General features: G+C 43.8%; 2 protein-coding genes across 4 annotated transcripts; one reads left to right on the top strand and one right to left on the bottom strand.

The window, feature by feature from the left end:
- The first annotated feature begins 1,124 nt into the window (after positions 1 to 1,124).
- On the top strand, positions 1,125 to 3,453 carry GPR15 (G protein-coupled receptor 15). Its single transcript, XM_035115845.3, has one exon. The coding sequence runs from the start codon at positions 1,207 to 1,209 to the stop codon at positions 2,287 to 2,289; it is 1,083 nt and encodes a 360-aa protein (XP_034971736.1). The 5' UTR covers positions 1,125 to 1,206; the 3' UTR covers positions 2,290 to 3,453.
- A 7,044-nt stretch (positions 3,454 to 10,497) lies between these two features.
- Positions 10,498 to 23,887, bottom strand: LOC118085513 (apovitellenin-1-like). 3 transcript variants are annotated; one of them, XR_009557497.2, is made up of 5 exons: positions 23,470 to 23,590; positions 22,206 to 22,316; positions 20,909 to 21,071; positions 18,947 to 19,129; positions 10,498 to 11,512 (listed from the first exon to the last, which is right to left on the bottom strand). XR_009557497.2 is itself a non-coding variant. In XM_088668789.1 (4 exons), exons 2-4 carry the CDS (start codon positions 22,264 to 22,266, stop codon positions 19,021 to 19,023), a joined length of 333 nt encoding a protein of 110 aa, XP_088524915.1. In that variant the 5' UTR covers positions 22,267 to 22,316; positions 23,470 to 23,887; the 3' UTR covers positions 18,615 to 19,020. The 3 variants fall into 3 exon arrangements, 1 of the variants encoding a protein (XP_088524915.1); XR_015949792.1 differs by lacking the exon at positions 10,498 to 11,512 and adding an exon at positions 14,440 to 14,532; XM_088668789.1 differs by lacking the exon at positions 10,498 to 11,512 and having other exon boundaries at positions 18,615 to 19,129; positions 23,470 to 23,887.
- Positions 23,888 to 24,885: the final 998 nt, after the last annotated feature.

Genomic DNA, 24,885 nt, shown 5'->3' with positions numbered 1-24,885 from the left:
TCCCAAATTGATACTATGCTACACTGAAATGCTTAAATGATTTTTTTTTATTGTCCTTGAATTTTCCTGCCACATTTGCTATCCTCTTCTGCCCCACAATTGTGGCACACCACACCCTTTGAGAACCACTGCCATAGTCTCTCCTTCTATAATTACTCAAAGAAAAGACAGTTCACATACAAATTAAACAGAGTTTTAAACAAGGTTGCAATCCTAAGCATCCTTTTGTAAAAGCTGAACCCATAAAAATGAATAGGACTTTTTCGAATAAAATCTGTTTATGATTATAGCATGAATGCAAAATATACTTCTGTTTCTCAATGAGAAGTCTTAATATGTGGGGCAAAGCTCTTTTTGTTGTTTAGTCGTTTAGTCATGTCCGACTCTTCGTGACCCCATGGACCAGAGCACGCCAGGCACTCCTGTCTTCCACTGCCTCCTGCAGTTTGGTCAGACTCATCTACCATCCCAGGAATTCATTTTCCTTCTTCTGTAACCCTCATATATATTTTTTTTCTGGTGCTGCCACTATCAGGGTGGACCAAAACTTGAAGTGAATAAAAGAGTATTCAGAACACTTCAGAAAAGATATAGAAGCAAGATACCGTTTTTAAGAGCAATGTAGAATAAAATTTGACATTAAAGGTCAGGTAGAAGTTTAAAAACACATCTTTGTATGCAAGATTTTGCTGCTGCCAGAATTGAGAAGGTGTTGGACACTCATTCTACAAATAACAGCAACATGTCAATTGGTAAAGCTTGCGGGAATGGAACCCTCCCAAGTTTAGAAACACAGATTAGACAAGCTAACGGTTATTTAAATAACAACCCACCCTGACGAACTGAATTCACCACTTTCTTACTTCTGCTAACCATCTATAACCTCAAAAACCTCAACTAATAAATTGTATTTACAAAGAAACTTAAACCTCTCCCCTCCCCACTTCCCAAAATTTCAAGGAAACCCACCCTACCATATTTTATGGTCAAAGCTGCCTGTATAAGCATGCTGGTTGGTCAAATCAAACCAGTCCCTCCCATTCTGTGCTAGACATTTAAATGCCTAGTCAGAGATTGATATGTTGTACATCAGATTTTTCTTACCATCTGGAAGAAACTGAAAGGAAAAAAGAAGAGAACTATCATCTGTAGTGCCAATACGAACATAAAAGTGCTGACAGCTTCTTCACACAAATCATTTTTGAGATGGAGAAATCAACTTCTAGCTATGATTACTATTTCTATACAGATCTTCCTGAAGATAACTGCTCAGCTGTGGAGTTGCCTTACAAACACATTTTCCTGCCTGCTCTCTATACCATTGTATTCCTGGTGGGAATTGCTGGCAATGCCCTTCTAATAGGAGCGCTAATCTTCAAACGGCGGATTCAGAGGCTAATTGATATCTTCATTGTCAACTTGGCAGTGTCTGATTTTATATTCCTTATCACATTACCCTTTTGGGTAGACAAAGAGAGGACCTCAGGACTTTGGAGATCTGGCTCTTTTCTCTGCAAAGGCAGCTCCTACACCATCTCAGTCAACATGTACTGCACTATCTTTCTCCTCACTTGCATGAGTAGCGATCGGTACCTGGCAATCATGTACCCATCAGTGGCTAGGAGAATCAGAACAAAGCTGTATTCCATCATCCTTTGCACTTGTGTCTGGATTCTGTCCTGCCTACTTGGGTTGCCTACCCTTCTGTCCAGAGAGCTGAGGAGATACGACAACAGCACATATTGTGTGGACAAGGAAATCACATCTACTCACCAGATTGGGTCGGTGCTGCTACTAATTCTGGCATTCTTTGTTCCTCTGTTCATCATCTTGACTTTTTATTGCTCCATCACCAAGAAACTCTGTGTGCATTATCAGAAATCTGGAAAACATGATAAAAAGCTAAAGAAATCCATCAAAATTGTCTTCACTGTAGTGATCATTTTTGTTTTCTCATGGGCTCCTTTCAATATTTTTAAGTTTCTAGCTCTGATGTCTGCAATCCAGGAACTGAAGCCACCTTTCTGCCTTCCCTACAAAGTTGCCCATATTGGTATGGAACTGAGTGGCCCATTTGCGTTTGCCAACAGCTGCACGAACCCTTTCATCTACTACTTCTTTGATGACTACATCCGTAGGGCAATGATGCAATGTATAACTCCGTGCACAAAGGCCAACAACTTTGGAACCAGTTCTGAAAGCTCAGACACTCGCCTTAGCTACTCCTTGACTGCATTTGCCCACCGGGAAGATGTTTCTAGGAAGAGAAGGAGGTCAGTATCATTCTGACAAGAGTCATAATTCTGAAAGTTCCAGTGTCTCCATGTCAAGAGTAAGATCAAGAAAAGGAGGTCATGGAAATGTAAGAAAATGAAAAGATTAGAATAAATCTAAAAAGTTAATTGACTGTAATATGACAGTAAATTGTATTTCATAAAATGGCATGTTTCTTATCTTAAACTATGTAATTACAAAGTTCATTTGGAATATAGTCTGTAATATTAGCTATAGATTCTTGAAAGTTATTAGGCAATTACACCAAGAGGCTTACCAACCAATAAGAAACGAACCATGGAAAACCTTAGGTCAATATTCTGCTGTTCCATAAGAAGTATAATATTACAAACTCAGAGCAACCAAACCAGTTCATACCTGCCTCTTTTATAAAATCTTATTAACATAAAAAAATTAGTTTAGAATGCATTTTTTTTGTTATATTCTGCATCTTTTCTTGTTAAATGCTATAATACTGAATTGTTCAGGATTCTTTTAAAATCTACTTTTTTGTTTATCTCCATTTTCAACTCTCAGTGTCTGCACTATTACATGTAAAAACTATTTTAGTTTAACACAATCCTATGTATACTTGAAAATGTAAGTTGCATTGTGCTGTGAGAAGAGTACATAGGACGACAACCTTAAATAATGTTGTCATAATAATTTTAGAGAGGGTTTTGAAAGGATTTTTAAATAAATATATACATAAAATAGTTTTTTCTTTTGTAAATCTCATTCTCATTTGTATAAAATGGTGCAGAAAGTATTGGAAATTCAGTTAAAATTTCACAGGAAAAATAAAAATTATTCAGCACAGATATTATTCAGATATTTCTCTTGATCTCATGCATGACTCATGATTGAGGATAACTGATTTCTAGAATAAAAGACGCCTATGCTCACCACTAATTTTAAGTATTGAGTTTCTTTAATGTTTTTTCATTCCAAGAACTACACTGTTTAATTTATCTGCCTCTCAGAGTCTGAACACTGCCTCCCTTTAACAGCAGTTTTAATTTCTAAAACTTTAGGAAGTGTGAACATGTTTTAGAAATTTGTACATTAGCTTTGGAAATCAGTGTGATTTTTTTTGCAAATGTAAATTTAAAAAGTGTTGTTTTTTTTAAAAAAAACTGGTATTGTTATTTACACTAAGAAGAATAAACAATTAAGTATATGACCTAAAAAAGGGTGTATGTTGATTTCATTTGATCACTGTGAATTTACTTTTCTTCTCTTGAAATAAAATATAACTGAAACGCTGCATTTACTGGGTAGAAGATTTATAAAAAATATGATTATGATCATGATGAAAAATAATCCAAGTTCAACTAAATAAAAATATCATTTCTATTTTAACACACACTCACACCTACTTCAAATGGCGTTATTTACCCCCCTTTAAGACATTCTGGATCTTCAACTTGCTGCATATGTGGTTCAGAATACAGAGTTCCAGCTCATAATTTTTAACACAGATTTACTAGACCTTGCCAATGTTGTGTAGGAGACAGAATGCTGTATTTGGAACTGAGAAATAGAGGTTCAAACCTCCACAAGCCGGAAGACGACAGCATACCACCCAAAGATTAGACTTTTTTCAGTGAGACCAGTGCCTCCAACTGCTAACGAATTTGGCTTCTACTGATTTCTTACCTAGCACACCACCTCAAATTAATTTCTACCTCTGTTAATGTAAGGAGTACCCAATTTCCCTTTATTTCTGTTTTCCACCTATGAAGGAACTCATGAATTTCACTTAATGGAGACAGATCTGGATCACACCTGGTTTTAGTATGAGCAATTATACTTGTTCCTAGCAAGCTTTAGTGCAAACAATTTGATACCTGCATCCCATTATGGGCAACCTTGAGGTGGGGATGATGCCACTGGTTGTCAGAGGTAGCGGCAAAAGCGAGTGGTGCAATGATTGAGTGCCGTTTACCTTTGTATAGGCTACATTCTACTTGTGCAAAAGTAAGACTCCCCCCCCCCAAACTAGGCAACTATTTTTCACCAGGCAGGAAATAATGCTTATTTGTGTTAATGACTTAAGATTACAGATTATGTGGCATAGGTTGAGATAAAGTAAACCAAGCTGTGAAACTAAATAGCTTTTTGTTGTTGTTGTTTTAAGTCAGAAATGAAACTTGATCAGTGTGGCACTGTGCTAGGCAAGCTGATTTGTTTCTGTTGATAATTGTGGGGAGGACCAATAACACAAACAAGTAGAACTTGGCCCTTTTCTACAGTCAGTCAACATTCTATGGCCACTGAGCACACTAAGCCAATGGGCTATCTATGGGGTGGGGTGGTGGGGTTCATTTTATAAACCTCTAATATACCACCCCATTTTGTCGTCATCAATATTCTTTTTTTCCAGAAGGACAGGGCCCCCCACATAACAGAATGATCAGGAGCCCCCCCCCCATAGACACACATTAACTTCTAAAGAGCTCCCCAGCTCCCCATCCCAGTGAAATTACCTACCTCCAGGAACTACTACGGTACCTGAGGGGTAAGAAGTGTTCAGTCTTCATCTCCTTAGCTATTCTTATTCTGCACAATCTGAGCGGACCTTTCACATGGTAATGCGAAAATAAATTACTGCTCTATGCAGTGGGAATGCCTTACACATTTTTATGTGGACGAAAGTGTGGGGTTAAAAAGTCAGTGAAACTCTTTTGGGCTTCCCCAAGCTGCTGTATACTGAGTTTTCAGCATGTTTGTAAGGGTAGTGGGAAAATGTTTGCTTGATTTGAGTCAGTTGCTACCAAGCAGTGAGCTGTCTCTAACATCTCTGTGTAGAAACTGACTCATCTCTCTACCTGTTAAGGAAACGCTCATTGCACGAGAGGTTTGTTCTCACAGTTATTCATTATTCAAAAGCAATATTTATTTATTTATTATTAAATCAAGAGCCCAGGTAAGCGTTGCATGGGGGTTTATCCTCACTATACATGTAAAGTGCTTTTATACCACCTTAGCTGTCAGGGTTTCCCCCCTAAGAATCCTGGGAGCTGTAATATGTCAAGGGTGCTGAGAATCATTACGAGACCCCTCCTATCATTCTCACAGAACAATAATTCCCAGAGTGCCCTGGGAAGAAGAGTCGATGGTTAAACTACTTTAAATCTCCGGTGTGGATTTTTACCTCACACTTTTCTTCCATCATGAAACTTAAGGCAGTATGTTGTTGTTTAGTCGTTTAGTCGTGTCCGACTCCTCGTGACCCCATGGACCATAGCACGTCCAGGCACTCCTGTCTTCTACTGCCTCCCGCAGTTTGGTCAAACTCATGTTCGTAGCTTTGAGAACACTGCCCAACCATCTCATCCTCTGTCGTTCCCTTCTCCTAGTGCCCTCAATCTTTCCCAACATCAGGGTCTTTTCCAGGGAGTCTTCTCTTCTCATGAGGTGGCCAAAGTATTGGAGCCTCAGCTTCAGGGTCTGTCCTTCCAGTGAGCACTCAGGGCTGATTTCCTTAAGAATGGATAGGTTTGATCTTCTTGCAGTCCATGGGACTCTCAAGAGTCTCTTCCAGCACCATAATTCAAAAGCATCAATTCTTCGGCGATCAGCCTTCTTTATGGTCCAGCTCTCACTTCCATACATCACGACTGGGAAAACCAGTGAGGCAGTACCTATATTTGGCAGTATACTTGGGGACTGCAGAGCGCCACTGACCAGACCCAAACTTGCTTAGCTTCAGCATGGTGCCTGCATCATGTACCCTTTCACCAGAGGCCAACAGAAAGAAAGCTAAACAAACAAGTCAAAAATCCTATACAAGTTGGCATGGGTCCATTTCTTTCTGCCAGCTTAGCTCAAGCCATCAAAGCCCTTAACCTGGTCAAGCATTCTGCACACCTGTATATTTGTCCATGGCATGTGCAAACAGACCTTTGATTTTTTCCCCCTATGGTCACGTCTTTTACAGATCTCACAAACACTGAATAAGCAGCACCAGTATCTGGAACATAGGCAACATTAACTAGTAGCAGACCCAGCTTTCAGTATTACAGATGTAGAGAAACATGGGCTGAGCAGTTCACACAGGACACAGTGAAAAAAATCACCATGCAATATTGGACCAGATTTTTCCTCAAGCAGTGCTTCCTGCATAGAAAAATTGGTTGGATCTGGATGAAAACTACTATTAAATTATGCTACCTATAAGGTTGTGCACATACTATCTTTAAAGCACATTGCTTCCTGCAAAGAATTCTGGGGCACTGTAGTTTATCCCTCATCCTATATAATAAAGTCCCTGTGTCTCTGCGTCCAGATTCCGTGTGTCCCGTTTTCCGCGCTAATGCGCATGTGCTCCACGGACACAGAGATTGGATGCAGAGACCTACCTGTGGCCGCCAACTGCCGCTCCCCGTGCGAGCGAGCGCGCTCTGTCTCCACGCAGGTGCACTTGCTTCTAAGCAGCAGCGTGAGGAGGAGGAGGCTGCGAAATAGTCCCGTGCACTTCTCTCTCTCTCTCTCACGCACACACAGAAACCGCTTGCCCGCTGCCACAGCAAACCACCTCAGGCGGTCGACTGGAGGGAAGCGCAGCCGCAACTTTCCCCTCTCACGACTGCTCTGGAGAAGCCCCGCTCGCTTCTCTCTCTCTCTCCCTCTCTCTCACACACACACACATTGTCCGCCTGCCCCACAGCAAACCACCTCAGGCGGTCGACTGGAGGGAAGCGCAGCCGCAACTTTCCCCTCTCACGACTGCTCCGGAGAAGCCCCGCTCGCTTATCTCTCTCTCTCTCTCTCTCTCTCTCTCTCTCTCTCTCTCTCTCTCTCTCTCTCTCTCTCTCTCACACACACACACACACACACACACACACACACACACACCGCCCGCCCCACAGCAAACCACCTCAGGAAATGAGGACTCCCATTTCACTGTATCTGAAGAAGTGTGCATGCACACGAAAGCTCATACCAAAATAAAAACTTAGTTGGTCTTTAAGGTGCTACTGAAGGAATTTTTTTATTTCACCTCAGGCAGTCGCTGCAGAAAGAGGCTGAATGTTCACATATCCTCTAGCGCCCATTTTCTAAACGGGATGAACGACACTAGTAGATTTATAATTCCCAGCAACCCATTACCAGATTGTTTCCCCACATCAAACTCCAATTCACTGAAGTTCTCATGTAAGCATGTGCAATGGCTGTCTAAAACATACAAACCACAGCTTAATTATAGCTTCTGATTTCAAATCAGATAGATGCTGGATTGAGAGAAAGTATATAAAACAGCAGAATTTCTCAAGAAACTGCAGAATCAACGCATTGTGGCGTATATAATGTGTAGCCCTCTTCCAACACCAGCAGTGGGCATGCACTGGAGTGGGAGTAAATGGTAATTTATACACAGCCTGATTTTTCTCCTCTCCCAAACCAGTCAATATTCCATTCGCACTGAGCATTCTCAGTCCTCATTGGCCAGTTTTCTTCTTTCTCTCTGTATTCGGGTTCATGTGTGCAGGGTAGATACATTTGTGACCAATCCCAGCCACATTCAGTTCTTTAATTTCTCTACTGAGAACATACAAGACTTCACGGTGTGAACCAGGAAATCACCTATCCATAGAATGATATGGCTCCTCATCTGTGTGTGCTCTGCTCTAGGCCCTCCATACTAAGAACATAGATCAGGCCAATGGCCCCTCTAGAGCAATATCCTGTTGTTATACTGTCCAAACAGATGTCAATGAGGGACGGCCACAAGAAATACCTGGGTGCAACCATACCCCACCAACTGTGATTCTCAGCAACTGACATTGGGAGACATCTTTCCCACCCAGGTTTTTACCCTCTCACTCTTCTCAACATTCTGCGCCATTGAGTTTTGATAGACCTGATTGGGGGTTCCTTCCTTTTAGTCCCCATCCTCCCATACCTAAGAGTAATCCGTGTCTACAGATACATCCCTTCTTCTTTGCTGATGGTGCAGTTTTTGCTACATAGGCATTCGGAGGACTCGAGTTTGAATTTGTAACTAGATTTTACCAATGTTTAAGGCTCAACCAGTCTAGCACTTGAAGCTACTGTTCTGTTCCTGGGTCCAATTGTCCCAATTTTGAACATTAAAGCCTTAAATGGCTTTGAACCAGGCTATCTGAAGATCACCTGATCTTTAATAATCTTCTTCAAAGGACCTTCTCAGATTTCCCTCACCTTCTGAGGTGAGGTGTGCAGCAACTACTAACAGTGCCTTGTCCATTGTGGCCCCTTGCCTCTGAAACTGGCCTCTGGAATGTTCTACCAGATCAGTGGCAGACTTTGGGCTTTCAGATTTCAGTGGCACCCTCTGTGGTGCCAAAATTCAGCGATCACCCCCGACTCTCACCTTCCGTTCTAAGTCTTTGTTGCGGCTCAGTGCCCAGTATGAACGAACTGGCCACACTCCCCTAAATCTGCCTCTTACCAGACTCCCTACTGATTTTAGAAATAAACTAAAGCTGCTGCTCCCTCTACCCCCACCCAGGCTTTAATACAGTTTGGTGCTACAGCTATTGTTTAATTTTGTTGGGTACAGTATTTTAATCTGCTTATGTTATTTTTAGTGATTTTAATGTGGTGGCTTTATCCAGTTTGCTGCCTTAGGAATCCTTATGATTAAGAGATGACACACAATATTTTAATTAAAGGACAGACTGTAGCTCAGTGATAGGATACATATTTTCTATGGGAAATGGATTCTTGGGTTCAGTCCTTGGAATCCATAGTAGGGCTGATGAAGATTCCTCTCTGAAACCTTGGGAGTATTGCTACCAGTTAGTGTAAATACTGAGCTAGATGGACTAATGCAGGCTTCCTCAACCTCGCCCCTCCAGATGTTTTGAGGCTACAATTCCCATCATTCCCGACCACTGGTCCTGCTAGCTAGGGATCATTTGAGTTGTAGGCCAAAAACATCTGGAGGGCCGAGGTTGAGGAAGCCTGGACTAATGGTTTGATGTGGTATAAAGTAGCTTCCTATATTTTAATCTGTAGCTTGTTAAGCATTCGTTTGTAGGGTAAAACAGGGTAGAGATAAGTGATGGTAAAATCAGGACCGGCTCTAGGTAGACCCCCGGTGGTGCAGTGTGCCAGGGCACCGGGCCGATAGGCAGGGCGCCGCGCAGCGAAGCCGCGTGGAAACCATGCTGCGCCCTGCGAGGGCGGGGGCGCCGGAGCGATATCCGCCCCTCAGCACCAGGGCGCGCCACCTGCATGAGACTGCCCTGGGTAAAATACATGTAGATCATGGGTTCCCAAACTGATGAAGTTCTTCCCTGATGTTTATGCCATGTGTGGTTGCTCATGGTTAATGTATGGTTTGTGGAAACATGGTAGACATGTCATTTCTCTTCATCTTGATAATGATATTGCTCAAACTAATTGCCGAGAAAGCATTCCAGCACACACATACACAAAACCTAAATATTTTGAGCAATTAAAACTAACGGTACTTACTTTTTTGCAGGTAATAGTGGTTTTACACACACTTCTTTAAACAGTCAAATATGTTACTAGGGAAAACAACTTGGTGAAACAAACAGATTAAAACTCTCAATGTTGCTGTCAGAGTGGAAGTAACTGATGTTTTGCCTTTTGAATGTGGTGAACATCTTCTACCACAAACTGAAGCCTGCTAAATCGGATTCTATTTATGGGCAAATTTGCATATGTGTGAACTTGAATGTTGTAGCCACAGGGCAGCCAGAGTTTGGTTTATCACCGAGAAACATACCATAGTTTGCCATTTAATAAGGACATTAGCTGAAAATCCCAAGTCTAAAATAGCAAATGCCAATCCACAGACAAGTTGTTTTTTTAAGTACACATATACAGTGCAGTATTTTCCCCTACACTACTTACTCCATTTGTGAAATCTGTCTTCGTATACTTTATGGTGTATCATAATTCAGTCCTTCTTAAGACTAAGACAGATTAAATCAAGGTAGTTACTTCTGTACAATATTATGAAGGAAGTGTGTACACAGTATAGACAATTCATGTTTGTGGAGTGTTTTGACTGCCACACTGCAAATAATACTAGAGAATGACCTTTTCTTAAGAGGTAAGGCAAGGCAATGTAATGGGTCAGGTATGCAGTGATCCAGTTCCTAAGGCTTACTGTACATGATGCAGCTTAGTGATGCCACATGATAATAAACACTGGAAAAACACCCCTTTCCCAAAGGAAAAAAAAAACTGAGAAAAAATGTTGGGTTTTATCCTTAACTGTTTTCAAGGATTTTTTTTTTTATAGCGAGAAGCCTCTTGTGCTATATTTTCCTTTTCATCACGACAAGTGAACTACATGTGAACAGTACATTGAAAAGCAGTATTTAAAAATAATATTGCTACGGTCATCTGTGCTGCTTCAAAACTTTCAAGATTCAAAGATGGCTGTATTACTCTAACATTCCACAGGCAAATGTGAGATTAGGAATGCACCTGCTGGTCTAGATTCACCTGTCATTGAAGAAACTGGCCCAGTGGACACTACCACCGTTCTAGAAAATTGTTTCTGGCAGTGATCTGTCAGATTTGCTGAGTGTCTCTACATTCCTCAAACTCTTTTGATGTCTTGAAGACAGCCCAGTCTAATACTAGGACTGAGCCAAACCTTCCCTGTCTCCTATTTCACAACCCCATTTACAGGTGGTAAAGGGTGGGGCATATTTCAGCTTAATTTTCAGGAGAGTTAAAATTGAATAGGGGAGGGGACTTGCTAACTGTCATAGACCTCCTTTCCTGATGTATGCCGCCATTCCTGTACAGTGGTGCCTCGCAAGACGAATGCCCTGCAAGACGAATTTTTTGCAAGACGAATGCGTCTTGCAATCTGATGGTGACTCGCAAGACGAATTCGTTTTGTGAAAAATTCGTCTTGCGAATCACGGTTTCCCATAGGAATGCATTGAAATTTAATTAATGCATTCCTATGGGCAGAAAAAGAAATATCAATGCATTCCTATGGGAAACCGTGATTTGCAAGACAAATTTTTTGCAAAACGAATTGACTTGCGGAACAAATTAAATTCGTCTTGCGAGGCACCACTGTACTTCCCCAGAAGTCCCATATCAAAGCAATACATATCAACACACAGAAAGGAAGGAAGATCATTCCATGAAGCGAGCAAAACTTGAACCCGTGGTGTAATGAAGATGTACTTGATGAAGCAAATGGATCAGGATAGTTCCGTTCACATTCATAATGGTGAGAATTTCCTGGGATCTGAAAAGGATCAGAACAGTGAATCTCTCATTCCACATGCAGTTTCCTCACACAAAGACCGACGCAGACCAGCATTTGCACCATTCTTGCAAAATAATATATCCCAAACTTTCCAATACTGAATTGTCTTAACCTGCTGAATGTAAAATTCACTTGTTTCATACAGCAGCTGTACTGATGACAATAAATCAGAAGGAGTTACCCAAAACTGTCCTTTTCCTTTACTGCTGAATAAATATGCTGTGACTCATGCGAATGGATTATAAGGTGAATCCATCACAGATTTTAAACAAAAATACTGTGCATTAATCCTTCAAGTACCAAAAAAGCACACCCGAGGCAACTCATTTAAGAGTTTAAGGAAATCTTAAAGAAACGTTTCACTGAAGAGTTCCCCAAGGCAGATTTTCAATCACATTTCTAACTGATTTGTGGGCTGTATCCAGAAGAGGGTTTGCCCCACAGGACCAAAATATAGGTCCCTGTATACAGATGTAAGTGACATTGTATCCGTTATTAATTTGGTTTTTCTACAGCCATGCAGCACATTTCACAAAGAAAGCTGTTGCAGGAAATGATGGAAACTGCTAAATTCTCTGCCGAATCTAGTGGCTCCCAATAATTGTGAGTCATATATAACATTTTATTATGTGGAGGCATTCAATTTATTTACTTCATTTTTAAAAGCACGCTCTTCTTCCAAACAGTTCGGAGTTACACATATGCTGTGCTACTTGCAATGATTCACGAAATGATCGTAGACTTGTGGGGAGGCTTCATAACTTGTCATTGCTGAAGAATGGCTACTCCCTCCCTCTGGTGGCAGCATGAGAAAACATACCAACTTAAAATAATAAATTTTATTTTGCAAAAGAAAAAACCTAGACTGAGTCAATACTTTTTATTTAGCAGAGCTCAGTTCGAAGGATGGGGTATACCTAATTTATATTTCTACTACTCTGTATTTCAACTGAGATGGTTATTATATATAATCAAAGAGGAACCGAATAAACACTGGGGAATCAAACTATATAAGCATCTCTTGCTAGGAAAATCTTAAACCAGATCTAATGAACTCTATATCAAATCCATTTCCTAACTGTACTATTCAGATATGGAAAACCTGGCAACCTAAATTTGCACCTATTGTTTTTCCATTAATTCCAATAACATATCACCCATATTTTCCCAGCAAAGGAGAGATAAGGAATTTGAATACTGCAAATCTGAAAGTTTATACACATTATAAGATTTCTATACCAATAATCAACCTCTAGCTAGTAACCAAATAAAGTTAACTTCGTCAAATCTGAACACAAACTGGATTTATTTTCATCAATTCATAGTTTTATTATAAAAGAATTTCTAAAAACACAAGCTCTGAGACCCTTAGCACAATTTATTAAGCACAATGGGTATAGAGAGAAAAGGATTTGTTTCTAAATTGTACTGTTCTGAGTTTAGGAGACATGGTCTATGTTATGTATTGGTTTAATCTGTGTTCATGAGTTTCTCTGCTAGTCCTGTAACTACCTTTCCCGCTCCTGGGCGATTCAAATGGGTGCGGGGACAGTTGCTATTGGTTAACTTGTTAGCACAATTTGGATCCTCACTCTGATAGGTTCCCGCCAAAATCTAAATGTATCCTTTCCCCAACCCCTGCTCCTGAGAGTATAAAAGGAGCTCACCCTTTCCCTCCAGTCAGTCAAAGATTCCTACTGCAATAAAGAAGACTGTTCTTGTTATACTTGACTCCTAGCAGTTCCTTGCTAGTATGCTGAATCACTTCTGAGCTGACTTCACGAAGAGCTGAAATCACACTCACAACATAACAACTGGCGACGAGGATGGGATCGGAATTCTGAGGCTGCAAGGAGACATTCCCTTGGCCCAGGTTCCGAGTTCGAGGGTTGAGTAACGAAAACTGCTGTTCACGCTCAAGCCCTCACTGACCAGCATCAGTCAGCCTGACCAGCCGCGGAATGGAGGCCGGCAGAGTGTTGGAACCCTTCCAGCTCAGCTCTCCACACAAATGGGAAGATTATGCAGAGCGGTTCGAGTTCTATGCAACAGCAAGGGGTATTACAGACGCCGCCAAGAAGAGGGCCACATTCCTCAGTTGTTGTGGCCCAGAGACCTTCGAGCTAGCAAAGGCACTGCTGGCACCAGTTAAACTACAGGATGCCTCTTTGAGAGACATCATAGCCAAAATGACTAGTCATTTGGCTCCGACTGCAACCAAGATGTCCAGGCGGGTCGATTTCTACAAACGGCAGCAGCAAGCAGGGGAGCCTGCGGCAACGTTTCTAGCTGAGCTCCGGAAGCTTGCACAGCATTGTGGGTTCTCCAACCTCGAGGAAAGCCTGAGAGACCGTTTTGTCTGTGGCCTCAGTAGCAGCAAGGCCCGCCGCCGCATCATCGCGAAAGAAGAGGTCACCCTTGCCTCCGCTCTGCAGGAAGCCATTGCCACGGAAGCCACAGAGAAGGAAGAGTCCGCTGACGTAATCAAGCCAGCGAAAGCACCGTTGAACACCACCCATTTCACAGGAGACCCTGTAGCCAGTCCAGACCAGAGCCCCGTGCAAGGGGTTGAGTTGGTCCGCCAGAGTACCACTGCATCCAATAACCATCGCCCCGCTTGTGCCGGCTGTGGGGGAAACCACGACAGGAAAAATGGTCGTTTCCGTGACGTCACGTGCCGGGCATGTGGCCGGTTGGGCCACCTTGCAAGGGTCTGTCGTTCTGCCACCTCTGATTCTGCAGTGTCCCCGAGATCTTCGCACCGCAGATCTGCATCCAGCACTCACCTCGTTGATGACTGCAACTACCTCACCGTAATAAATGGGAAGACCGTACCCTTCCCCGCACAGGAGAAGACAACCATCCGGGTCCAGATTGAAGGGCATCCCTGCGACATGGAAGTTGACTCTGGGTCAGGATTTTCCATGGTCTCCGACCGAACTGCCCGCTCCTTCTTTCCGGGGGGTAAGTTTCCCTCATTGGAGACTTTTCCAGTCACACTGCAGTCATACACAGCAGGCCGCATTTCAATTTTGGGAATGTGCTCCGTCAAGGTACAGTTCAGAGCCAGGACAGCCGTACTGAAGCTTGTGATTGCTAAGGGTAACCGTCCCAGTCTGTTGGGCACGGACTGGTTTCCAGCATTGGGACTGGGGATTTCGGGGCTTAATTCTGTTACAGTGACTAATGAAAAATTTGATGTCTTGTACCAGGAGTTTGCAATGCTTTTTGATGGATCCCTGGGGTGTTACAAGGGGGCCCCTATTGATTTTGCCCTTGATCCAAGTATTGCTCCCATCCGGCTTAAGCCCAGGCGAGTTCCTTTCGCCCTTAAGCCAAAAATTGATGCTGAATTAGATAAACTTGTAGCCCAAGGGGTATTAGAACCTGTTGAATCCGCCAGATGGGAGACCCCGATTGTCACGCCCTTGAAGGCAAATGGGGAAGTGCGCATATGCGCAGATTACAAGTGTACAATTAACAAAGCGTTACGGGGCAATTCATACCCTATTCCAGTAGTTTCTCAGTTGTTGGCCACATTATCTGGGGGCACGGTATTTGCAAAGCTTGACTTGGCTCAGGCATACCAACAACTGCCAGTGTCAGAGCACTCTGCTGAGGCTCAGACCATTGTCACCCACAAGGGTGCATTTAGCGTAAAAAGGCTCCAGTTTGGGGTCAGTGTGGCACCGGGAATCTTTCAGGGGCTTATGGAGCGCCTCTTACGAGGGCTTCCGGGGGTCTTGCCCTATTTTGATGATGTTCTTATCGCTGGGAAAAATGCTCAGGACCTGCTTGAGCGTGTCCGTGCTGTTTTAATCAGATTGCAGGGTGCGGGGCTTAAGCTTAAAAAGGAGAAGTGTGTTTTTGGGGTGCCCAAAGTCGATTTTTTAGTACGAGATTGATGCAGCTGGCATCCACCCCACAGCAGCCAAAACAAGGGCCATTGCGGAGGCCCCTCGGCCAGGGAACAAAACAGAACTTCAGGCCTTCTTAGGCCTTCTCAACTTTTACCACACCTTTCTCCCTCATAAGGCGACCATTGCGGAGCCCCTCCACAGATTGTTAGAAAAAAAAAGTAGTTGGTGTTGGACCCAGGTCCATCAGAGGGCTTTTGATGCGCTTAGGGGTATGCTTTCGAACCGGAGTGTTCTCACCCATTTTGACGAGTCCAAGCCACTGGTGTTGGCATGTGACGCATCACAGTATGGTCTGGGGGCCGTCCTTAGTCACAGGGACCCTGACGGGAGTGAGAGGCCAATTTCGTTTTACTCACGGACTCTGTCCGATACAGAGCGCAACTATGCTCAAATAGACAAGGAGGCTCTGGCCATTGTGGCAGGTGTTAAAAAATTCCATGATTATGTCTATGGTCGGCCTTTTACCATTCAGACTGATCACAAGCCCCTGCTAGGGTTGTTCGTCCCTCACAAACAGACTCCTCAGATGCTCTCTCCTCGCATGCTACGTTGGTCCATATTTTTAAATGGGTATCAGTATGAGTTGTGTCATGTAAAGGGTACACATCTATGCCATGCGGATGCCCTAAGCCGTTTGCCCTTGCCCCATATTTCCGACAGGGACCCTGCACCTGCTGAGTGTGTCATGATGCTAGAGGCGCTGCCGGGCCCCCCGGTCAAGGCCCCCGAAATTGCCACCCGAACAATGAGAGACCCCGTCCTTGCCCGTGTCCTTGCTTGGGTGGGGAGGGGATGGCCAGAGGGTCCCCAGCCAGAGTGTTTCAGGGCATTCAAAACCAGGCAGCATGAGCTCTCCCTGCACCGGGGGTGTCTGCTGTGGGGGGACAGAGTGATTATTCCAGAACCCCTCAGGAACAGGGTGCTGGGCACGCTCCACATGGGGCACCCAGGTATGGTCCGAATGAAATCCTTGGCTAGGTGCTATGTGTGGTGGCCTGGAATGGACCAGGACATTGAGAAATGGGTACAAACATGCACCTCATGTCAGGAGGTGAGACCTGATGTACCAAGGGCACCAGTCCACTGGTGGGAGCAGGCACGGACTCCCTGGAGCCGTCTGCACATTGACTTTGCGGGACCCCACCAAGGGAAAGTATTCCTGGTAGTAGTGGATGCCTACTCAAAGTGGTTGGAAGTGGCAGTAGTTCCCAGCATGACCTCCGCTGCGGTCATTCGGGTGTTGAGGCAGCTGTTCGCAACCCACGGTCTGCCTGAGACTATCGTGTCGGATAATGGAATGGCCTTTGTATCTCAGGAGTTTAAGGCATTCCTGGCAGACAACTTCATTAGGGGGGCAACGTCGGCCCCGTTCCACCCATCGTCTAATGGACAGGCAGAGCGGATGGTACGGACGGCAAAAGAGGCTATCGCTCGCCTGCTGGAGGGGGACTGGGCAGCCCGAATTGCCCGGATGCTATTTTTGCAGCATGCCACGCCCTGCACTGTCACGGGCAAGTCACCCGCTGAACTATTGATGGGCCGTCGGTTGGTCACCATCATGGACTTTGTACACCCGGACAAAAACCCGTCCCGTCCTGCTCGAGCTCAGCCAGAGCCCGAAAGGGACACCACACGCTACCTCACCCCAGAAGAGCTAGTCTGGGTACGAAACTACGCCAGAGGTCCGGCATGGGTGCCAGGTGTTGTCACCCGTGCCAGTGGTCCAGTCTCGTATTTCGTTACGCTGGACGACGGTCGAGTGATGCGACGCCATATAGACCAGCTGCGTCGGCGTGCCCCCAACAGTACCCAAAGTGATGGGAACTCGGCCGACCTAGAGGAAACACTGCCTGACACCGAATCCCTGCAGCCTCCTACCCAGGCCAGTTCCAGCGATTTGGAAATGCCTCCACCAGAAGGTAGCAGCATCCCCGCTTCCTCAGAGATGCTGCCCCCAGCCAGGGATGTGTCTCCACCGCCCATCCTGCCTGCAACACCACCGTCACCCCAAGTTCCGGTGCAGCAGACTCCAGCCACTCCTGTTCCTAGGAGGCCCCAGCGGAACCGCTGGCCACCTAATTACTTGAGGGACTTTGAGTGCTTCGCGCACTAGGAGGGAAGGGGTGTTATGTATTGGTTTAATCTGTGTTCATGAGTTTCTCTGCTAGTCCTGTAACTACCTTTCCCGCTCCTGGGCGATTCAAATGGGTGCGGGGACAGTTGCTATTGGTTAACTTGTTAGCACAATTTGGATCCTCACTCTGATAGGTTCCCGCCAAAATCTAAATGTATCCTTTCCCCAACCCCTGCTCCTGAGAGTATAAAAGGAGCTCACCCTTTCCCTCCAGTCAGTCAAAGATTCCTACTGCAATAAAGAAGACTGTTCTTGTTATACTTGACTCCTAGCAGTTCCTTGCTAGTATGCTGAATCACTTCTGAGCTGACTTCACGAAGAGCTGAAATCACACTCACAACATAACAGTCTATATGCTTGAGCCCCTTTCAAATTCCTGGATCCAATTTCAATTCCTGGAAAAGCCAGGCTAACTTCCTAATGAGGTAATTCCTGAAGTATGGATCATTAATGTAACAAAGGAAATGGCTTTGTGCGAGACGACAAATGGGTGGGACCCTCTTCCCCAACTTGCTGGTATTTAGAAAGACAAAGGCCAGGATTGAGAGCTGGGTTATGTGAGCTAAAAGTTAGAAGTTGGAAGCAGGCTGGGAAGGGAGAGAGAGAGCCATGCTTGACTTCTGCTGGATCCAGGGGTGCCGACTTAGGCCCCAGATAATGGGTGCCCAGTGGTCTACGATATAATGTGACATCCTGGCCTCACATTGAGCCATGACATCACCTTGTGAGCTCCGCAGCAGTGCCTGGGAACCCCGGAAGTCATGTCCAAGGCCCTGCGAGACCTCAGACTCCACCTCCAAGGCCCCACAAAGCCTTGGACGTGACTTCTGATGCTTCGCAAGGCACTGGAAGTCATGTGACTGAATATTTTTCGATGATACCAATGTAAATATATCGTCAAAGGAACTGGTCATATATGATCTTGGCAGCACAAACAATAATTGCAATTCAGTGGAAAACAGCCCAAAATCTTACACTGGACGCTTGGCACTGTTCACCCTAGAATAAAGGAGAAAACCAAGCATAATTTGAGATTTCGATGAGGCTAGAACCTCCAGGCACTTTTTATATGATTTGGCATTCCTTTATGACATATACAGTGGAACCATCATTTTCAAGATAACCGTCATCACAAGCCTGGCAAATCTGAAACTATACTTAATGATCTGGTAAATTTGATAGTCTTTACTTGGACTTTATTTTAACTCATGTCCAATTACTCATTCCACGTGCCTATTTTATAGTTTTGTTTTTCATCTTTACATTTTTGTCGGTTGTTATAATTGTTATCTGTTTTATATACACATCATAACATGAAATAATAATAATAATAATAATAATAATAATAATAAACTATACCAAAATAACCCTCTGCACAATATGATCCACTGATGAATACAAGGAAGAGGCCACTCCACAAATTCGTTTAGGTCCTAGTGCTGTGCTGGTTCTGCTTCTTCCTTTGTCCATAAACCATGTATATTTTCTACCAGTTGTTGAAATGCTTGATTGATTTCTGTTGTTGTCTTTATCAAGAAGTTCCTGCAAGGAAATAGAAACCTGTAATGATGAGATGCTAGACGACATTTCATATACAGTATTTTTATGCTACACAGTATTTTTATGCTTTCCCCACTTTTCTGAGTGTTGAGAATTCCAGGGGTTCACCATGTACCCTAAATCTGTTTCCTTTGGGAGGAAGACACTGGAGGCTTGTGGCATTTTTGCGACGCAGGGCTTATGGGTTCACACATATATAAGCTGGACATGGGTGGAAGCTTCACAACCTGAACCCTCCCAAAATATATTGCTCCCTCAGACAGTTTATAGAGGCCCATCCATGTTCTTCAGAACTCCCAGGAAATTCTACAGCTCTTATCCTTTTTTAAGCCAACCAGAATGCCACAACAAGCTTTTATGTTCACTATAACTCTTCACCAGGCTGGATGACAAAAAAATGCAATGGAGGAGGCTCTTGTTCGAGCCATCCTTGTCTGCATCTGGTTAACACCCTTAAGACGGGGTGGGGGTGGGAGTAGGTAGCAGGCATTCATATGAAACCCATTCTTGTATGAATGGAAGGACCTGCTAACTGCAGTTGCCTCAACTTCTCATTTTTCCAATCTTAAATTCAGTTCTCCACATTTCTGCAGCAATTTTTTTAAAAACAACTAATGAAAATTCACCAGCAATTTAGTGAAAATTTATCCCGACACATACATTTTTATATGCAGTTTTGACTAATGCACACATTTTTAGAAGCAATTTCCCCTAATATAACACATTATTTTGTATAATAATAATAATAATAATAATAATAATAATAATAATAATAATCCTTCCAGTAGCACCTTAGAGACCAACTAAGTTTGCTATTGGTATGAGCTTTCGTGTGCATGCACACTTCTTCAGATCATTTTTTGTATGTTATTTTCACTAATATCTTCATTCTTATGCACACTTTCCCCTGAGATATGCATTTTTGTAGGCATTGGTTGGTTGGAGAAGTGCTTTGCAAAATAGTAAATCTGAAGGTTAGCAGCATTTCAGTTTGCATACTGCACTGTTCTCAAAAGTGTGGATTTGGTAGGTTTGGCCTTAAATTTAAACTGAATTGAATTTGTTCCCCATCACTACTTTCAAGTGCTTTGCAGGTTCTAGGTCAGAAATCCCCAAACTGTGGCCCTCCAGATGTTTTGGCCTACAACTCCCATGATCCCTAGCTAACAGGACCAGTGGTCAGGGATGATGGGAATTGTAGTCCAAAACATCTGGAGGGCCGAAGTTTGGGGATGCCTGTTCTAGGTTGTACCTGCCTCCCAGGATGGGCAAAACACGCTGTGGGTGAATCCCATCTCTGCCAATATGCTACCGATTATACTGCCCACTGGAGTTTGCCAATACCCTTAGCCAAAAGCAGTGCAATGCTGAAAGAGAAAAGTTCGCACACATAGCATTTTTTTTTTTGTAAACCAGTCCAGTACAAACACATTGTCCACACTTTAGTGAGGAAGAAATATATCCCAAGTACATATTTTCACTGTAAAGCTGGTTTATTTCTATACTCAGGGCCGGCTCTAGGTAGAGTCCCGGTGGCGCGGGGTGCCAGGCCGGTAGGGTGGGCGCTGCACGGCAAAGCCGCACAGAAGCCATGCTGCACCCTGCAAGGGCAGGGGCGCCGGAGCGATCCCCGCCCCTCAGCGCCAGGGCGGGCGACCTGCTTGAGACTGCCCTGTCTATACTCTCGTTCCTGCAGCTCAAACCTCCACAATTGAACCACCGCCCCCAATGACAGAAATGTGTCATCAACACCGTACATACCTCGTCTCAAGGATGATTGGATTCTGGAAAGCACCATACAAGAACTCAGCAGTTTTAGGAGACACTTTGTTCACAGCATTGAACACATAAAATGCAATTGCGTCAGGTATGATCATCAAATCATAACGGACATGCCTCTTTGAGATGGCTTTAGCGTCAACTTCTGGAGAGGGGAGGGGAGGGGAAAATGAATTTAAATTCTCTTCTGTAATTTAGTGTCCAGCTGGATACAAGTATTTCTAAGAACTTCAGAAGCAAGGCAGATATCGTGTGTGTGTGTGTGTGTGTGTGTGTGTCATAGCTGCCAAGTTATCCCTTTTTTACAGGGATTTTCCCTTATGCTGAATAGGCTTCCTCGAGAGAAAAGTGAAAACTTGGCAGCTATGGTGTGTGTGTGTGTGTGTGTGTACACACAGACATGTTTATACAGCATTATCAAGATCCGTAAATAGCATAGGCAGGGGGACTGATAGATCCCTTGCACTACAACATTTCTGAATCTGCTATTATGCAGAATTTGTTTCTGAGCAAAGGGTGGGGTGGGGTGGGTGGGAGAAATTAAAGCCATGAGCTTTAATTTATTAGCTGGCACAATTCACTAACATTTTCACCGTGAGTTAAAGATTGTATTCAAACCAGTTGCCCCAATCGATCGGGTGTGTCTGTCAGTCTGTGAGAAAACCTCCACATAAGCAAAACCCTGGGACTAGGGTTTCATCTTGTATAGGATGGCAAGATACAGCATTCATCAAATGCACAAAATCTGATGAAAAGAAATGCAACATGGCCCTTTCAGTACCTAAATTAATCAGCCTATCAGATAAATAACTACATTTTTAAAGTAATTAATCATTTGACAGATTTAATAATAAATACTCTCTCCAGTGTCTAAGGACAGTTGAGTATTTGGAGCTGCAATTATTTGACTTTGAGCTGTAGAATACACTAAGAACTCTAGATCAGGCACCCCCAAACTTCGGCCTTCCAGATGTTTTGGACTACAATTCCCATCTTCCCCGGCCACTGGTCCTGTTAGCTAGGGATCATGGGAGTTGTAGGCCAAAACATCTGGAGGGCCGCAGTTTGGGGATGCCTGCTCTAGATTATCACCCCTTTTTCCAATGACTTTATGGCTCCTGTTTAGTTCAACAGTATAACCAGGTATGGTGATAGCAGTAGCCTGCACATTTCACACTTAATACAGTACTAGGACTCAACCTTAATTGAGCGCTGGGGTGCACACATATTCAACAAGCAAAGCATATCTGAAGCCAGATCGAAGCACTTTAGATCTTACCAGTAAGGGTATTTGCAAGGAGAAGGATCAGAGTGACAGCCCAAGCTTTATATTGAAGCATGATCTAGGTCACAGTATCAGAAGACTCTGGTGCTACAGTTCTACAGAGTGCTGCAAAGAAAGCATTCTGTCAGTATTTGGTAAGGAAAATGCAACACCACCGCCACATTTGAATAGAGACTAATAATCAAATACACATAGCACTGCTGAAATCAGCTACAAATTTCTATTTGCTTTTTCCCTTCTGCTGCACCTGTTCACAGGATCCATTTGCGCAAGTTCTTGTTATTATTTTTGTTATTATTTTTCTATAGGTAAAGGTAAAGGGACCCCTGACCATTAGGTCCAGTCGTGACCGACTCTGGGGTTGCGCGCTCATCTCGCATTATTGGCCAAGGGAGCCGGCGTATAGCTTCCAGGTCATGTGGCCAGCATGACAAAGCCGCTTCTGGCAAACCAGAGCAGCACATGGAAACGACGTTTACCTTCCCGCTATAGCAGTTCCTATTTATCTACTTGCATTTTGACGTGCTTTCAAACTGTTAGGTTGGCAGGAGCTGGGACCAAGCAACGGGAGCTTACCCCGTCACAGGGATTCGAACCGCCGACCTTCTGATCAGCAAGCCCTAGGCTCAGTGGTTTAGCCCACAGCGCCACCTGGGTCCCCCCCCCATTTTTTCTATACCATCATTATTTTTTCTTTTAAAAGAAAAAATAACAACATGGTGACAAACAGCCTGAAATCAGTAATAAAATCACCTGCCTAACAAAATGCATCGCAAATCAGTGGCCAACAAGTATGTACTGTACAGTACTTATTATATGTACTGTACTAGCACCAGAATTGTAACAAATACAGTGGAACCTCGGTTTTCGAACGTAATCTGTTCTGGAAGACCAATCGACTTCCGAAACATTCGAAAACTGAGCATCAAAGGGGTGTTGGCAAAGTCTATGGTGAAAACTGAGAAATGAGCCTCGGAAGCCATTCAACTTTCAAGGTGTGTTCGAAAACAGAAGCATTCACTTCCGGGGTTTCAGCGTTCGGCTTCCAAAACATTTGGCAGCCGAGATGTTCGAAAACGTCCCCTGTACTGGAGAATATCCCCCATAGCCCACCCAAGACACATTGTTGAATGAAAAACAGTACAAAATGGTGCAATGCACATTCAAATTTCTTGAAATGTATCATGCTCAATATCTCCCCTAACTGATCTGCATTATATATATATACACACACAGAGAGAGATCATTTTTCACTTACCTTCTTACTGGCAGCGGCTGATGTCACCTCTGAAAGCCAAGCAGACTCACTGGTCTCATATAGATGTATTTAAGGGGACAAAGGTCTCTACTTGCTCCACATCTGCTCTTTTGCAATAGATAGGTACGGAAGTGTGGAGACCCAAGGAAAACAATCTGATCAATCACATGGTAAAAGTTTTTAGTTAACCCTTTACTCCTGGGGTCGTTAACTCCAGGTTTGGGGGCCTGGTGGAGCCCTCCAAATACATTTTGCAGCATGCCACTTTCCCCTCCTTTAAAAGCAAGTGGGGCTTGGGGAAGTTGTGGGCAATAGGGGAGGGGATGAGTAAAATGTAAAGGGAAAGGGGTTGATCAGGTGTGAGGGAAGGGTGGTTGGCAAAGGGCCATATGAGGATGGCAAGTGCAAGGAAAAGCAGGGCAGCCCCTATGAGTTTATATTTGCTGTAAAACACTTAACTGATTTTTTTTTTATTTCTCTTGTCATTACCCTGTATTCCTTTTGGGTTGTTGTGTTATTTGTTGTTGTGCTTTTTGCTGTTATTTAAAAATCAGTAACACCCACCTAACTGTAAATCAAAGCTCTTAAATGGAATTCAAATTTTCTTTCTTAAAAATATAAAAATTCAATGGTGGCTCAGAGACACAAATAGCAGGCATAGGGGAGGCCTGCCAGCCACTGGGGTCCCAACAACTGCTTCAAGTTGCCAGGTGCTAGCACTGGCCCTTGTGGTCATCTGGTTCCTTCTTCCTAGAAGCCCAGACATATCATGAGGTGACCTATCACTGGCTCAAGTGAAAAAAAAAGAAAAAAACTATTTTGTAATAGAATCATAGAGACCACAAGGGCCATCCAGTCCAACCCCCTGCCAAGCAGGAAACACCATCAAAGCATTCCTGACAGATGGCTATCAAGCCTCTGCTTAAAGACCTCCAAAGAAGGAGACTCCACCACACTCCTTGGCAGCAAATTCCACTGTCGAACAGCTCTTACTGTCAGGAAGTTCTTCCTAATGTTTAGGTAGAATCTTCTTTCTTGTAGTTTGAATCCATTGCTCCGTGTCCGTTTCTCTGGAGCAGCAGAAAACCTTTCACCCTCTTCCATATGACATCCTTTTACATATTTGAACATGGCCATCATATCACCCCTTAACCTTCTCTTCTCCAGGCTAAACATACCCAGCTCCCTAAGCTGTTCCTCATAAGGCATTGTTTCCAGACCTTTGACCATTTTGGTTGCCCTCTTCTGGACACGTTCCAGCTTGTCAGTATCCTTGAACTGTGGTGCCCAGAACTGGACACAGTACTCCAGGTGAGGTCTGACCAGAGCAGTATACAGTGGTATTAATACCCCCCAACCCCAAACCCCCCAAAACACCAGGATATATTTTTAAAAACAGGAAAGGAAAGGAAAATA

The sequence above is a fragment of the Zootoca vivipara genome, chromosome 4 (genome assembly GCF_965207765.1).
Source record: "Zootoca vivipara chromosome 4, rZooViv2.hap1.1, whole genome shotgun sequence".
NCBI classification, from domain to species: Eukaryota; Metazoa; Chordata; class Lepidosauria; order Squamata; family Lacertidae; genus Zootoca; species Zootoca vivipara.
Note: the sequence above shows the minus strand (reverse complement) of the source record. Positions and strands in the feature narration are given on the sequence as shown.